Here is an 18,334-nt window from a genome sequence, read left to right on the forward strand (position 1 = left end):
CTATATTCCACATTAAATTCAACATTTAAAAAAATCAAAATAAGAATGATTGTTTTTATGAAGATGAAACATTCCCATCAGTTATTGTTCAATTATTTTCTGTATTCTTTTTCATGGCAAAATCCAATGTTTAGGATTTTCTGTTTCTAATAGTATGAAAACCACTTGCAAAACTTCAGAAATCACTTGATTCTGTTCTGCACCTCCCTGCTCATATCTCCTCATGGATATTCTCCTTCTGTGAAATTCTACACATACATGTTTTCTGATCTTTATTGTGAAAGTTTCATATAATGCCTCCTTTTCAATTTGAAAGTAAAAAAGGAGATCCAGCAGAACAATCATATTCTGGAAAAGTTAGTGCATTTAAGTATGCTTTGTTTAGATCAACTCCATGGTTTTATGCTCGGTGTATTATGTTTGAGTGAATCCAAGTCTCTGGTGAATAGTGTTCCTTTTGGAGCAATTTGTTTGATCTTGATTTGTCAGTTGTGCAGTCAGTCTCTAAAGAAATACCAGCAATGATATCTCCACTCTGCTGTCATTCTCAGACACATCTTGCAATTTCCTTAGCTTTCACTGTAAAGCAGTGATAAAGCAGTGCAGGGGCCTTGTGAAGGCAAATAATTAAAAGACCTCAGAAAGGTTGTTGTTAAGTTCTGGATCATTTGTAGCTCGGCTAAAGTGTAGTAGCTTCACAAAGTGCTCTGGGAATGGTGACCTGCTGAACAACTAGCACAGGAGAAGTAAACCAGGGTTTGTTTCAAAGTAGGAGGTGGTAAGACCACTTGATTGATTTGAGTAGTTCCACTGAAGGATTAGACATTTTGGCTTTGCATCACAATTGAATTTTCTTCTTCTTCTTCTTCTTCTTTTTTTTTTTTTTTTTTTTTTTTTACATGGGCAATCTAAAAATGTCTTTTACCTTCAGGGACCATCTATTCACTTCTCTGATACCAGCTGATGCCATACCATTAGAAACATTTTCTTGTTTGATGGAGATGCATAGCAAATATGTTAAACATAGAGAAGTAATCTGAATTTTTTTTTAAAAAAACAGGAATGTAGCACTGTTTTCTGAGGGTGTTCATACCAAATTCTATTATTCTCCAGACCTTCTATGTCCATCAGAGTGAAAGAACTCAGTCCTGCTGCCCATTTCCTCCATTTGTGGCTCTTACCCTCGTTTCCCTTGTTTCACTGCTGGGGTCGTTTTGCTCTCAGTTAGCATATGCTCTGTCTTGGCTCACATCACTGCTGCTCCAGAGCTCCTCTCTCCTGCCATGACCACTGACTCCGGGTGCTCTGTGATTTCTCATCTGCCCACAGTGAGGAGAGAGGCAGGGATCCAAGAGAAAGGAGTCATCAACAGGGGGCCGATGAAATGTTGTGAAGAGGAAGTAGGCGTTTCACAGGGTTTTAAAACAAGAAGGATCAGGAAAAATGTCACCCCAATGTCTTATGAGCAACTTCCAAGCACGGGAATCCTTTAGGAGTGCATGGCTTAGTACCAGCTAAACCACAAGGAATTTAGAGACACAAATGTGATCAGAGTGCTGTATTTGAAGAAGTGGGGCTTGAAGCTGTAGTGAGGAATGTTAACTCCAGAGGTATTTAGCAACAGGAAGAAGATAGAAATGAATTTTTATTTGCATCTTTGTTAGGAATTTGCTTCTTGTTGCTGAGTGGATCCAGTATTTCTACAGTACTTTACCAAGTGTATTTAATAGATTTCAGGCTGGAATTGAAGATTTTCTGAAAACTATGTTAAATCCATCATTTAAGGAAAACCATGAGATTTTTCTGATTATTTTCTCAGTTTTGTGATTAAATTATCTCCCAATAAGTATTTGTTTATTTTACTAAGAAGGCAGGGACATTAAATTTCATTTACCATTTTGTTCCAAATTTTGTCCTTTTTCTGAAAAAGAAAACTAATAGAAACAAGAATTTCTTGATACATAAGAAAACTCACATGAAGATCTGATAGACAGATGGAATTGATTTATAATATTTATGTGATATGTATTAAATTATTTAAACCTTATTGATCGAAGCAATAATATAGCTACTTGTATAACAATAGGAAAAATCCTCTTGATCCAATTCTCATTTACACAAAGGACAGTTTTAATGAAACTGACAGGTAAAGGTGCCTTGAGAAGATCTGATCTTTAAGTCTGCATGGACAGAATCCACAGCCAAAGACAAAGTAATTGACCTCAGTGTAAGCTTCTCTCCCCAAAAACTGAAAGCCAGTATTAATAAAGTAAGACATATAACTTGTGGCGTGGGTACAAATACAGCGGGAAGATATAAAAGTCAAGAGGGTTGTTTCTCTTTACTTTGGTGTGCTGGTAGCTGCAATCAAAGTGGTGCTATAATACAGACATGTTTTAGAGCCAGGTAAAGTGCCAGATTTTATCCCTGGGACTAAGATCTAGTTTTAAGAGGCCATGCAAAGAACTTTCTGTATGGTAAATCATGGGAGGAACTGGTAGAAATACCAGAAAACCTCTCCTTTGTAGCACAATCTACATACCAAAGAGCAGAGAAAACTAGATAAATGAAATGCAAAAAAGGTGTTTGCCTTGAAAGGGATGCTTGCATGTAGATATTGGTACATCAGCAATGGTTTTAAACTTGGCAGTGATCATCATGGTGGTAGCAGTCTTAGGAGATGCTTATAACAAGAACTTCTACTTCTTGTTGCCTAGTTTTTGTTGTTACTGTTGGCTGGCCTAACAAGGTCAAAAAGCTAGCAGTAGATTAATTTACAAAATATGGTAATCTTAACTTCATTAGCCTTCCATGGACCAGTTACTCTATCCATCAAGAGATTCCTGCAGCAAGTTCACCAGCCTCCCTCAGAACTGTAATTTATCTTTTTGAAAGATGTGCAATTTTTATTGAGAGTCATCCAAGGGTGAAAAGAATTTACTGCATTTTTTTTTGCAAAGTTGTACCAATAGGCAATTTCATATGCTGTTTCTGGTTAAACCTTGCTGATTTTGTATTTCAGTTGTAATATATAATGGTCTCTGTTAGATTTAAGATCACAGTGTGATCTCTGTATATTGATTGTGGATCATGTTCATCTCACCACTTTCTATTGGCTGTGATAAACAGAGGAAATGCTTTTATTTTCTTGCTGCAAGGCAGAATTTTCAGGAGTTACACCATTCATCAAATTAGCTTTCTGGAGAGAGAACAGAGGAGTATCACCATTCTCCATTCCCTTACTTGACTCCTGTTTTAACCTCCCATTGTAGAAGCATGGTTCCTGTAGCAATTGACTCTTCTGTTCCTACTGACTTGTGGAGGACCAAAAAACAAGTGGGATACACATCTGATACAGGAAGAGCCCTACTTATGCAAAAATCACATACGAAGGTAGAAGTGTCTCTAGAAATTTTGCTGTGTCCTTGAGTTGTCAGCGCACAGTTAGTCTTCTGTCTTCACATAATGCTGAGATACAGGCTGTATCTATCATAAAATAATATACCCATAAAATATAAGGAGTTTAGACTACAATTGTCTCAATCTGAATATTCTTGATAGACAAAGCCACAGTATGACCTTTTCTGATTAAAACAAGTTTGAAACCCATTCCCTTGATGACAAAAACTCAGCATGAGAAATGGAGGATATTTTAAGATTTTACAATGTTTCACATATCATTGCAAGATTGTTAATCTTTATTTACAGAACACTGTTTATATAAATACGCATTTCTCTCAGTAGAAAACAATACAACAGATGTTTTGTTCTTTGACTTTGCTTACATTGAAAGCTTGTATGTGTAAATATGTGTAGCTATGTAACACCAAAGGAGAAGGTGTGGGACTGTGGCTAGCTATGAATACAAAATCCGAATGACTATTTGCTTGCTTCGTTTTTCAGCTGCCCTGTATAAGAGCTCTTTTCATTTATAGAAATTTCTTTCAATCTCTGCAAGAAAACTGCTAATAAAATTAGGTATTGTGATATTTCTAAAGCTCCCATTCATAGAATAATAGAATAATAGAGTCCTAGAATCATAGAATTGTTTGGGTTGGAAGGGACCTTAAGATCATCTAGTTCTAACCTCCCTGCCATGGACAGGGACACTTTTCACTAGATTCAGAGCCCCATCCAACCTGGTCTCAAACAATTCCAGTGGCGCAGCATCCACCGCTCTAGTCAACCTGTTTGGGTGGCTCACCACCCTTACAGTACAGAATTTCTTCCTGCTATCTAATCTAAATCTACCCTCCTTTGGCTTAAGACTATTCTCCTAGTCCCCATTACTTTTTATTTGCACTAAACTTGTGGGGTTTTCTGCCTTGATCATTATTAAGAGTGCTTTCATTCTTAGTTTTATATAAGTACTGCTAGTTTGGCCTTACAGAGTTCCCTACTTAAGACCCGATCCATAACCAGGATGCACATGTATCGATACAGCCCATCAAAGCTGAACTGAACTGAGAAGTAAAGATGGATGCAAAGTTGATGTCTGATTCATTACACCTATTTTTAGGTATCTTTGTCTGAGTTGGTCAGCGTTTACAGTCAAGACATTTACATGCATGTTTTAGGATGTAGTGAATCCTGTACTATAGCAGTCTGCTTCTTTCCACTGTCTACAATAACCCATAATATTTAGGATAACTCTAAGTTTGGTCAAATGAATCACACTATGCTTCTGGCCATATAGAAAGGAATTTGTTGTGTGTGCTGTTCAGGTACGTGGTGATCACTAGCTTGTTGATCAGCCGCATGGCAAAATTGTGCATTTATAGTTTTTTTCACTCCTTCCTATTCATGAACCAATATCGTCTTAATTTAGGAAATACTTTCAAGTCTGTGTCCTAATGGAATACCTGGATACTACCTAGGTTTTTACATGACAGACCATCCATTTAGCCTCTGAGAAGTAAACCCACTAATGGCAACCTATCTTTGTGCCTCAGGGACTGCTACCTCCCAGCAGTTGCCTGTGTTACGTAATACGTGTTCTCTTTACTTCCACTGTAGAATTCACATTTATCTAAATTTCTGCTTCCAGTGCTTCTTCTAGAACTGTGTTCAGATTGGTTTTGTTAGTGATATTTTAAATTTGCAGGATGCTTTTGCTAATAAATGCTTTTACATCTTTGAAAATTTATCTCTTTTGTTATTTTCCAAACACATTTCTAAACCAAGGTCCTTGCCTTCATTAGTATTCTCAATAGCACCCAGCTTAATAACATCAGCAAATTTTCAGCAAATTAACCAGTTGTTTATGTCTTCAATATAAAAATTAAAATGTTAAACAGGACTGTTCCAACACTGATCCTCTGGCAGTCTAATCATAGTCACTTTTCCCAAACTTAGCAATTTTCTATTTATCATCACTGTGTACTTCAGCCATAGTTCAGACTGTCTTATCACACATATGTAATCATATGTAATTAATTTGGTAAGATAACATAAAATGATATGCTAAATTTCAAATATTCTAAGTGAGTTCAAGCTTAGTTTTCAATTAAAATTCCCACTCAGTGGGCAGATGTATCACAAAAGCAAATACATTAAAATCAAAGTGCAATGCATAAAGAATGAAATGGAAAATCATGGATACAATATTATACGCAGATATTAGATAAATTGGTGATACATCTACATTACATATGAGCTGTAATCCATCATAAAAATGATTACAGGTCTAATAGGAGGGATTTAGATATGGGGGAAGAACCTAGTCTAAGGCCCGCATGTGCTTTTGCACAGCTGGGATCTGATTTGAAAGAGGGGGTCAATCCCAGTATCACATTTCATGACAACTTAGGCAACTTAATTCCCCTAAAGAAAAAAAAGAAAACAAGCTTTGTTTTACTTTTGCATTTTACTTGAATGAAATATTTATTGGCCCAGATATCAGAAGTAGAAACTCAAGACAGTCGTTTCTGGCTTCACAGGGATATCCACATAGATTCTTGGTATTGCTTGTTGTACTTGAGTGTCAGTCCACTTCCTGCCTTGCCCAATGCATAATGCACAGGTGGGTCACACCCAGAGAGTTCTTTCATGTACCAGTTCCTCTAATTTGTTTGAACTGATATATAAAATGTTTTTTTCCATTATTATTTCATGTAAAGGTTGCCCCAGATCATTCTTCACTCCTTTTGAATCTGGCTCTTTTGGTGCATAAGGAAATATGGGAAGACACTGGGTCCTTGAAATGAAGCTGATGTCTTGGATGCTTTCCATAGCACATAAGGAAAAAAAAAAAAAAAAACAAACCAAAACAACAAGTAGGAGAGAGCTCTGAAGTGAGTACTGGGGGTGGTGAGGAATGGAGTGTGATGAATGGTCAGGAAGCCACTCTAATGCTTTCATTTAAAAATAGACATGCAGTCTCTTGTGTGGTTACAGACTAAAACTTGAAAAGGTAATAGGAGTGCATTCTGAAATCCAAAGGTAAATAAGCAATAAGAATTTATTGTGATCATAGGTTCAGTTTCATGATATATTGGAGCCTGACTCATGACCTTTCAACATCTGTAATGGATGGTATTAGCAAAATAGGGAAGAGATTCATAATGTATAGCAGTCAAGTAAGGACCATAGTGCCTGTCAACCCTTTTGCAGTGAAATTTAATTTCCTGCCTTTTTGTCCTTGCAGAGTAGAGATTTTCTTTTTATTGTTCCATTTGACTTTGAAGAAATATACCTTGTTAACAACTTCACATTTTTGAATGTGGTTTATCTATCTGAATTTATTTTAGCTTTCTTTATAATGGTAAGACACAGAGCATGTATTTCTTAAGAAGCTTTTAAATTTACCTCCAGTAACTGAAAATCGTGTTGGTCTGATTGTGCTAAAACAGAAATATTAGTTGAAATTGTGCATGTAACAGAGCAAACAATACTTAAAGAATGAAGTTGATCAGAGTCCTCAAAATTTCTGAAAGTGGAAATGTAGTGTAACAATATATTTTAACTGAGTTTTTTGGGTCAGTGAAAATACAGACACAGACCCCTAAATAGAGAAAAATATATAAATACTCTTTTTTCAATTCTAAAGCATGTCACTTAGAGTCTAGCCTTCTAACTAAATATATCCCTCCGAAATACTGAAAAGACTGGGCAGTGCCCTTCAGTGATCCTCCAGCAATGGAGCTAATTTTGTGTAATTCCTCTATAATATTATTGACCTGGAGGATGGGATGGAGTGCACCCTTCTCAGTTTTGTAAATGATGCTGGACTGGAGCAGTGGTTGATGGCTGAAGGAAGAGGGAACTCAACAAGGTTGGGTTGAAAGGTCTTTTGGGTATAAGACATTGCCATAATGACATGAGTCCAGCAGAAGACTACTAAGATAGTTCAGTGGTTTGGAGCACATTACATAGAAAATGTGGTTCAAAATTTAGTTTTGAAATACTGTATGTAAGGGAAAGCAAAGCAGATGGTATTTGGTGACTCACTAGTATGAAGGTAAAGTGCAACTACCATACTGAGCTATCATCTCTTCATCTCATGGGCGGCTTGTCCCACTCTCCTGTCTGCTGGAGGGACAGCACAGAAGGGCACAAGCAGCTCAGGATGTTTCTGGAGGGCATTGGTGATAACTTCCAAAAAACATAAGTGATCAAGGAGCTCACAAGCTGATGAAGTAGGGGCTTTTGGGGGTGGACTGAAAGCTGTCTGAACTGGCAGGCTCAAAGTGTAGTGATCATCAGCATGAAGACTAGTGGGAGATCAGACCCTAGTTGCTCTATGCAGCAATACAGGGTCCAACACTGCTTAACATTTTAATTAGTGATTGGGATGATGAGGCAGACTGTACCCTCAGCAAGTTTGCAGATGAGACAAATCTGGGAGGAATGGCTGACAAACCTTAGGTGCGTATGCCTTGATGCAGGGTGGGACTTGGATGGGCTGGAGAAGTAAATCTTATGAAGTTCAGGGGGAAGGGCAAAATCCGTCTCATAGGGAGCAGTAATATGTGGCACCAGTACACACTAGGGCTGAGCAACTGGAAAGCAGATTTTCAGAGAAGGCCTTAGAGGTCCTGGTAGACAGCAAGCTGACCAAGAACCAGCAATGTGCCCCTGCAGCAAAGGAGGTGTCATGGTTTGACATAGAAGTGAATTTTCTCAGGAAGTTTGGGTCAAACCAATCAGTGGTCAGGTTTGGATATTGGCACTTGGAGTGACCACTGAAGGTATGGACACACCTCTGAGAACACAGGGGGTTAAAAGCAAGAACTCCCAGGGGAACTCTCTCTTTGGTTTTGGTCAGAGTGCAGTGCAGACCTCCCCTGCCCGGCCACAGGCTGGGCAGGGGAGGGGAAACCATGTGGCCTGGGAGAGGTAGGCCAGGGTGTGAAAGGACTGGAACCGAGCCGGCTCCTGCAGATGGAAAGGTGGAGAGAAACTGGGATGCCTTTGTTCCCTCCCCTCAGAGGGAAAGAGACAGCCTGAAGAGGAATTTGCTGGCAGAGAAGGAAAAGGGGAGGGAAGGTGCCCAGCCATGGGAGTCTGGGCAGAGGTTTCAGCTGTTCGGGGAGTCCGAGACTTTTAACCCTTTCCTGGGAAATGAAAGCTTTGTGAAATATTTCTCCTCCTTGATTTGAAAGAGAAGAGAGAGAGTCTGGGGCCTGAGATGTTAGAAGAAGAAATTCTAGGTGAGAGGAGATGATGGAGTGGCTTTTGGCTGGACTTTTCTTGTTAGCAATAGACTGAACCAATTTCTCCTGCAACAGAGACTGTATTTTTGGGGGGATGCAATGGTGAGCCAAGAGACCTGCTTCAGCGACTACCAGCATAGGAATGGAGTGAACAGAGAAAAACTGAGGAGGGTGTGGTGATGCCCTCTGTCTTCAGGAAGAAGAAGATCTCTGTTTGAGACCCTCAGGCCCCAGAGGAGGAAAAATGGGGGGGACTGTGGTCTAAAATGAGAAACTGAACTGTTGTTTCTTTTGGTCCTTGGCAAAGCATCCTTAAAGGAGCCCTATGAGCAGTCTCATAGGGCCACCATGCACCATAGACCACCATGCACGGTGGTGAGAGCACTATGACGTGGAAAGGAGAGTGTCACACTGGCAGATTTTCTTCGGGCAGTGCCATGTGTGACATGGAAACACAGGCGGTGGCAACTGTGTTTTCTGGGGGTCTGTGGTGCAAGAGAGACTCCTCTCTCCCTTGATGGACTGAGTATTGATTATCTGAAGGGTAATGACTTGATTGAGGGTCCAAGTTGTGTCTCACTGTGGTTTGTTGGAGTCTGGGTAGGGGAGGAATGTTTTGAAAAAGTTTTCATTCTGGATTTAGTGTCTTTTATCATAGTAGTAACTTAATACAGTGGGTTTTTTTTCCCTTTTATTTCTAAGCTTGAGCCTGCTCTGCTCTGTTCCTGATCGCATCTCACAGCACTCATTTGGGGAGGGTGTATTTTCATGAGGACACTGACATTATGCCAAGGTCAAACCATGACAGGAGGCCAACAGCCTCCTGGTCTGGCTGCCTTAGGAAGAATGTTAATAACAAGTCCAGGGAGCTGATCCTTCTTGTCTGCTCAGCATTTGTGAAGCCACATCTGGGGTGCCATTTCTGGGCACCCTGATACAACAGGGATATGGACTTACTGGAGCAAGTTTACAAGGATTTCTCATATGTGCAGAAGCTGAGAGACCTGTGATTATTTAACCTGAAGAAGAGTCAAAGGAAAACTTATCAATATTTTTAAATGGCAGGGTGTAAAGAAGAAACTAGACTCTTCTCATTCATGCTTATTGAGAAGACTAGAGGCAATGGGCATAAAGTCAAACACAGACAATTCTATCTGAATATAAAAATTTATTTTTTACTTTACTGTTAGAGTGGTTGCACACTGGAACACTGTCTAGAGATGTTGTACAGTCTCCAGCCTTGGACATTCTCAAAACACAACTGGACACAGTCCTGGACAATTTATTTTTTCTGACCCTGCTTTGAGCAAGGAGGCTGAATGAGATGAATCCCCATATATCCCTTTCAGACTCATGCATTCTGTGGTCTGTGATTGTCTAGCAAGATGACTTGAGCCTGAGTGGGTCACACTGAATGAATTTCAGGAATACCTGAAATACTGGCAGACTGATAATTTCCAGCTTTGTCTATGGTGAAAACCTCTGTGTAAGAACTAAGTATGAGGTTACTAGATTTACTATTTGATAGAAATCCTCAAAGATAATTAAAATTGCTAAAGATTGAATATTTTATTTAACCATGTTAAAGAATCAAAATTACGCATGATACTCAACTCCCTTTTCAGCCTGAAATTTGTGAAGTCTTAGTAGTGTGAAATAGTAGAGCTTAAAAAAACCCAACACCTAAACAGATGGCAAGACAAGGGAGAAAAGTGTGTAGTGAAATGAAGACAAGGAGGGACATTACACTCTTTTAATCCATATATAACTTGACTTCTGTAAGAACAGTAGAAATTAAAATGGTTTGATGTTAATCAGTTATGAGCAAACATGCATTTTCTATCAATATTTTGCAAAATCATGAGGAACTTAATTAATTGTTCATGACTCTTGCACTCAGTGTCACAAGTCATTTGGCAGATAAATCACAGAATCACAGAATTTTTAGGGTTGGAAGGGACCTCTAGAGATCATTTAGTCCAGCCCCCCTATGAAGGCAGGGTCACCAGGAGCAGGTCACACAGGAACGGGTCCAGATGGTTTTTGCATGTCTCTGGAAAGGGAGAATCCATGACCCCCCTGGGCAGCCTGTTCCAATGCTCTGCCGCCTTTCCTCACTTTGAGGTGGAACCTTCTTGTGATTTAGTTTATGGTCATTGCTCCTCATTCTGTTGCTGAAAACAGTCTGGACCATCGCCTTTGAGATATTTACATGCATTCATGAGATGCCCTATTCAGTCTTTTCTCCTCTAGACTAAACAGGCCCAGCTCCTGTAGTCTCTTCTCACAACAGGGATGCCCAGACCTCTCATCACCTTTGTGACCTTTGCTGAACCGTATTCAGTATCACCTTGTCTTTGTTGTATTGAGGAGTCCAGAACTGGTCATAGTATCCCAGCGGTCTCACTAGGGCCAAGGAGAGGGGCAGCATCACCTCCCTTTATCTGCTGGCTACACTCTTCCCAAAGCACCCCAGGATACCATTGGCCCTCCCAGCCACAGGGGCACTGCCAGCTCATGGTCAATCAGTCATCCACCGAGACTCCCAGGTACTTCTTCAAAGAGCTGCTCGACAGCAGTTCAGGCCCCAGCCTGTGCTAGTAGTTGGGGTTAGTCATCCCCAGGTGCAGGACCCTACACTTGCCCTTGTTGAACCTCATTAGGTTTCTTTCTGCCCAATTCTTAAGCTCATCAAGATCCTGCTGAATGGCAGCACAGTCCTCAGGTATATCAGCTGCTCCCCCATATGATCAACAAACTTGCTCATGGTCCCTTGCATTCTTTCCCTTTGTCCAGGTTGTTGATACAAGTTGAATAAAATTGGACCCAGTAACGAACTTGGGGAAAACCACTGACTACAGACCTCCAGCTGGATTCTAATCCTCTGATGACAACCCTCTGAGCTCTGCCATTCAATCAGTTCTTGATCCACCTCACTATTCATTTATCAAACCCACATCTCCTGAGCTTACCTACAAGGATTTTATGGGACAGTCTCAAAAGCCTAGCTGAATTCTAGGTAGACAACACCCACTGCTCCACTGTCATCAACCCATCCTACTGTGCCATGATATAGACTATCAGATTTGTCAGGGATGATTTCCCTTGATGAATCCATGCTGACTGCTCCTGATTACCTTTTCTTCTACATGCTCACTGGTGACCTCCAGAATGACTTGTTCCATCACCTTTCCAGGGACAGAGGTCAGGCTGACTTGCTGGTAGTTTCAGGTCTTTCTTCTTGCCCTATTTAAAGATGAGAGTAACACTGGCCTTCCTCTAGTCATAAGGCACCCCTCCCATTCTCCATGGTTTTTCAAAGGCGGTCGAGAACAGCAGAATAAAAACATCCATCAGCTCCCTCAGCACTTGTGGGGGCATCCCATCAGGTTTTATGGATTTATACATGTGAAGTCTGTCTAGCTGATCTCTAACCCACCTGTCAATGACCTACAGGAAGTCTTCCTTTCTCTGGCCTTCTCTTATCCCAAAGTTCTGGGACTCCTGGTAGCTGTCCTCAGCAGTGAAGACTGAGGCAAAGCAGACAGTCAGTGTTTCCTTCATCTCTGTGTTTTCCATTACCAGAACAACCGTCTGAATCAGCAGCAACCCCACATTTCCCCTAATCTTCCTTTTTCTGCTGATTTATTTGTGAAGCCCTTCTTGATGTCCTTGATGTCCTCTGCCAGACTTAATTCCAAGTGGACCTTGGCCTTTCTTGACACATCCCTGCCTACTCTAATGATTTTCCTATAGTCCTCCCATATGGCCTGTTCCTTTCTCCACATCCCATAAATTCCTTTTTTGTATTGGGAACTGTTAATAACAGATGGATGAAAAGATCTCCCCAACAAAGAAAACGACATGAGAAGAGGTCTGTATTTCAGTATGGTGTTAATTCCTCATCCTGCCAGAGAAGTAATTTTTTTTTTTTTTGCTATTTTTACAAGTCACTGAACATCTTAACATAACTGGAACCAGTCAGCAGTTGGGTTCATCTGTTATATTAAACCAGACTCAAATGTCAGTCTATATGTAAGATTAGCAGCAGTGGTAGAATCACAGTTATGAGTCTCCAAATGTTTTTAGGGCAGAATTTGTAAGTTACATCAGGAAGAAAATGTGAAAAAAATTTGTATTATTTGAAAATCAGGGCAAGAAAAAAAAATAATTTTCCTGTTTATTATGAAAGAGTCTCCAGTCTGGAAGTCATGGTTGGTTTAAATCTGAAAGAATGACATTTCAATATAAAGGGAGATAATTATTACATAAATAATGTTTCTGGCAGTAATAGCAGTAGTAGGAGTAATACTAGTAGTGCTACTTCTAGTAGTAGTATCAGCAATAATATCTTCTCAAACAACATGCAGTCCTGAGGAGAAGCAGGTGTCAAATTCCCCACGATCCTGAATCCTTAAGATAGGTACTGTTCACTTCCCCTGTACAGGGGAGCCTACAGTGCAGGCATGTGCCACTTTGCAAGTGGTGGCCTGGGTAAATAGCCTTGGTGGCTTTCTCAAAGGCCACAGAAGTTGCATCTGGCACTGGTGGTACCATCATCTGGTAGAATCCGAGGTGGGTTCTGACATTCTTCTTCCTTGAAACACTTCAGGATGAGAACTTAGCAATGTCTTTGCACAACAGGCCTGGTAGGAGTCTGTATGGGCAGTGTTTGGAGAGTGAGACAGGGATGTATCAATGAGACAGAAAAGAAACACAAAATCATGTCAAGGAAATTCTGACAGCATGACCAGAGCCTGAAAGCTGAAAGATGTATCCCATCCAGTGAATGATTGGTCTGAAACAGTCTGTGGGACCAATGGCTGCTTAATTTGTCTGTTGAAGACTCCAAATGGAATGTGTCTGGTAGCTCACTCTTGGTGGTATCCTGCAGCTTCAAGTTGCTTTTGCAGAAGGACTTCCATGGCTATTGAAGTGAATTGAGTAGTTTAAAGTAATACATTTTAAATCCTTCAGGAAGTCAGTAACAGGCAAACTTGGGGTCATAATCTGTGAACATTTCTGCCAGAACTTAAAATTAAAAATATAACATGTTTTTTCCTATTTGACATCTGCACAGCAGTTCAGAATACAGTCTGTAAGTTTGGAGTGATATTTTTTCCTTGGTGTTAATGGGGGATGAAACTAAAATTGAATATGATCACAATGGATTGGAGAAACAGTCTGGAAGAAATAGGTACAACTCAGTGCAGACAAATGCAGAGTTCCAGCTTTAGCAATAGACAAAGTTAATAAACACTTTCCTTACTTGGCTATAGATCTTTGACATATGTGACTTAATTTGACAGTTTTCCTCAGTTGTACGTAAAGAGTTCAATATATCTTTGTTCATTACTGACACGGGAACATGTATTTAAACAAAAAGATAATTAGGGAGGATTTAAGACCATCAATTATTTCTTTACAAGCTGTCGTGTATTGGCTATAACATATCCCTAAATCTTAATTCATATATATTTTAATTTATTTTACATTTATATAGGCAAGATCTCTAACCTCAAATTCATAAAGATATTACAAGAAGTTGTCATTGGATAAGAAAGAGCTATAATGCATTCATTTAAATCAAAGTGTCCTTGAAAAATGGCTCTATGAGAGACTCACTATTTTTTTTTTTTCTTTGCTTTACAATTCACTACTGCTCAGCTCTTCAATGTTGTACAGTTCATTCACTGAAGATGTGTGTTTTTTCCTGTCTTAATATGCATGAATTCTCATATTAACATCTGGCAGATTCTGCCAGATGTCACTGAAATAGTTTCTTAGCCTCAGTGCTGGAGCTACTATCTCAGCTTTAGATTCACAGGAGGTTTGTGATTGCTGTGCTGTTCTGTCCTGCTGCTTCTATATTCTCCATGTACAGGGTGATCTGTGGGGGAGCTGCCAAGGGAAGAGAAATGTCAGAAGTAGAAATGTACTTGCTGCATCACACAGACCAACAACCTCACTTTCCCTCTCCTTTTTCCTTGTGAAATAGCTAGGAAGAAGATCTAAACCTCTAGAACACACCTTTCAATGGGTAGAACTGAAAGCATTAAATACAGTGGGATTTTTTTTTTTTTTTTTTGTGTCAGGAGTAGTGCAACGTAGAAAGCTCTCAAATCAGTTAATTTCTAGATCATTAAAAAACCCTTTTGCAGTAAAGGACTACACTTTTATCTGCTTGGTGGGTGACCATCCTTTCTGTACTTTCGCATGTCACCTCTGACAGCAACCCCTGCATTCTCACTCTGCTTATGACTTGACATACTTAATTTTCACTGTATCTGTGTCGTTTTTCTGTCTGTTCCTGCTTTCCTCCTTTTCACCTTTTCTTTCACAAACAGTGCCATTTCATCTTGGCCTTGTAATTATCAAAATGATAATCAATAAGGTATTATATTCTGTGCATAAAAATAATAACTGGAAATTAGCTTACTGCTTAAACAGCCCCACTTCCCTGCCACAGCTTGCTGAATCAGTCACTTCAAACATTACTGGAAACATTGATTGCTGCACTATTCCTAAATGAAATACAAATTTACATACTTTATCTTCCCATGACAGTGGTAGTCTGAAATTACACCTTTGAGCATACTTTATTTTATTGTAGTTTATTTTGAGTAAATGGCTTTCAGACATAAATCACATTGTTCCTTAAGCCAGTCTTGCTGTAAGTTAGAGTTGTAAGTATTAGAAGATATGGCTTCACTAAAATGAGAGGAGGAAGGAAACTATTTTGGTGCAGGAGTGATCAGGTAGTGGTCTCCTAGCTGAGGATATTCTGACAATACATTTTCGTGCTTACCACTCAGAAATCTGGTTATTCAGATCCTTACACTTAATCATCTAATTGAAAGTGCATGCAGAAGTAGCCTGTTCCCTGCGTAACAGACTGTGAAATGTTACTTCTTTGCTGCTAAAAGGGGATCCAGAGTTAACATTTGGCATAAAAATGCCAAAGGAAGTGGCTGATCTTTCAATCAAAGGACACAGATAATTTTTGGCAGCAGGAGGCTGATTCTGGATGATCATATGTTACACTAGGAATTTACTTAAAAAATTTCTAGTCAGCCAAATAAACAAATAAATAAAGCAGATGTTGCTATGAAATCAACTTCAGGCACTTGATTTCAATTCTCTGAAGTATGAGATGGATTAAAAAAATAAACCAATGCCATTGTGAAAGGCTTATATGTGCCTTGGTGAAGAGAAGAAAATTGAGAAGGAATGTTTGTGTGTAATACCGGCAGAAACTAGAATTATCACACAGAGTAAATCCTAGGAGCTACTGCACACTTTTTACACAGCAAGTGGCACCACTGCTTTTGTGGCAAGTTTTCACATCAAGGAAGATTTTTCTCAAGAAATTAAAGTGGCATCCTTATTGTTTAGAAGACTGTGTGACCTTTGACTTGTATAGTAATAAAGCATGCAGTCTAGCCTCTGCAGATCCGATAAAGAAAAGGAAAAAGAGAATGGAAGCTTTGATGAATGCAACATGGTGTCAAAAAGGACATAAAATATATACAACCTTAGACTTTGTAACCTCCATTTCAGTCTTGGCAGATTTGGAAGGCTTAAATGTTTCCAAGCTCCCTGATTTGTGTATATTTAATGGCACACTACTAGCAGAAGGTTATCAAACCTAATGCTGTATTTATTTTTTTTTCTTGCCTTTGGAGTGACAAATTGGGGATGGAGGAATGGGAAAGCAAATGAATTGGTCTTAGTGCATTCTGAAAGAATGTTGCCTTGTATCCATTTGAACCCTGCAAGGCAAAAACATTTTGTCACCAGACAGAATCTGATCTCCGTGGTCTATTGAGCAGATAGATCCATCAAACAATTTTTCTTTATCTGTTTATTTGGGAAAGATACTAAATATTTCTGGCTTAAATCTATGCTTTAAATCTATATGCTGATTCTGGTATGCCTAGAATAGGTGTTATCCATGCAATACATTAGCACAAAGCAGGCAACGTAGCTTGTCAATCACACTGATATGCATGTTAATCACTACTTTCCTAGATTCCTTGTCATCCACAAGAAATGCCTTGATGGCATTGGGACCAGCGGCATCAACACCAGTACAACATCCAACTCAACATGCTGTCAAAAACCCTTCTCATCTTCCTGCAGCTCTTGCTCCAAACACTCTTTCCCTTATCCCCCACAACAAGATCCTGATGTGAGATCACAGGACAAGACCAGGCATCTGCGCATCAGGTCAAGAGGAGATGTAGGAGAGGCATCAGGTATGAACAACCCTCCTGCAATGAATCCCCCTTTTTACAACTGACATTTTTATGTGTCACCTTCATCACAGACAGATTGGCTGCCGTGACTGAACAGACTCAAAGTGTATCTGAACTGTGCCTGAGAGGTGGTCGGATCCACTGGGAAAACAACTCCAGGCTACAGATCTTGTATTTCATTACTCTGAGTGGAGGCCAAATGCAACAGTTGTGTGATGGGGAGAGGGGGTGCTCCTGTCCCGCTGGCACAGAGATGAACAGAGACTATTGCTTCCAGAGACTGATGTGTCACAGCGGGGCACAAGGCACAGTTGCCTTCTGCTACACAATTTCTGCATCACAAGTTGCTCTACTTCACAATTGCTTGCAATGCCCTCATAACCATCTACTCCCCAGGACTCTTTCACTTCTGTTGACTACTAGATTTCCTCACTTCTTTCTTTCTTTCTTTCTCTAAAATAAGACTTTGAGTCCATCTGTAGGCTTGTGAACATCAATTTCACCCTTTTGGAAAAAAAATCCAAGAGGCATTGCTTGAATATTTTTTCTTATTTAATCATATACAGTAATGCAACAGCATTAACTCAGTGAAACATAATTTAATAATAACTTATATTCTGTAGTGGGTTTGATCCATTTGTCTGAAAACACTTTAAGACATTAATGCATTAAATTTAACACTGTCCCTCTTGTGAAGTAGGTAGGTATTATAACCTTAATTTTACAGATGAGAAAACAGGCACAAAGAATTGAAATGCCTTGCTGAAGGTCAAATGAGAGATTCCTGCTAGAACTAAGAAATTGGGAAGAGGAAGGAACAATGTGTTTCCATTAGCACTGCAGCAATGTATCCAGCTCCTAGATTTTTATGGAAGAAAATGTGGGCATGTACACACATGAACAAATATATTGGTTTATCTTTGTATGTATAACAAGACACTTGTATAAATGCCTGCATAGTCAATAACATACTTTTAAATTGAGACAATGCATGAGAAGGAGTAGTGGACCAAAGATAACATTTTGGCCAGCAAATGTGTTCATTTTTTCAGTATTATAAACTAAGCATCTCTAGCACTATTTTTTTTTCCTGTTTCTTTAATACAGTTGTTGATTTTAAGAAATAAATGCACTAAATAAATGAGTGTGTAACCCTTGTCATGGCTGACATAGGTTAATAAGGTTCTGGACTGCTGTCTCTGGAAACGGACATGAAGTCTGTTCTTGGTCATTCCTGCCATGGTGTTAAAAGAAAAGAAGACCATAGGAAGGTACGAAGTTGAAAGAAAAATTTTATTACAGAAGGCTGTCATGATTTTGGTGTTTTGCCATGAGAAAGAAGAATGTCTGGAGCACTGTTAGGGGCTGTTTTGCAAGGACAAGGGCCTCTGAGACATGCCTAGGTTGGTCTGGAAATTTTAG

General features: G+C 39.5%; 1 protein-coding gene across 1 annotated transcript in view; it reads left to right on the forward strand.

Annotated features, from left to right (window-relative positions):
• LOC128796064 (gamma-aminobutyric acid type B receptor subunit 2-like) overlaps window positions 1–18,029 on the forward strand; it is a 38,708-nt gene extending 20,679 nt beyond the window's left edge. Inside the window, exon 2 of the mRNA XM_053957343.1 lies at window positions 16,686–18,029. Coding sequence (XP_053813318.1) covers window positions 16,686–16,715 — 30 coding nt within the window. The 3' untranslated portion in view covers window positions 16,716–18,029. The remainder of the gene's footprint in view (window positions 1–16,685) is intronic.
• The last annotated feature ends 305 nt before the right edge of the window (window positions 18,030–18,334 follow it).

This window comes from Vidua chalybeata, chromosome 1, assembly GCF_026979565.1.
Source record: "Vidua chalybeata isolate OUT-0048 chromosome 1, bVidCha1 merged haplotype, whole genome shotgun sequence".
Classification (NCBI taxonomy): Eukaryota; Metazoa; Chordata; class Aves; order Passeriformes; family Viduidae; genus Vidua; species Vidua chalybeata.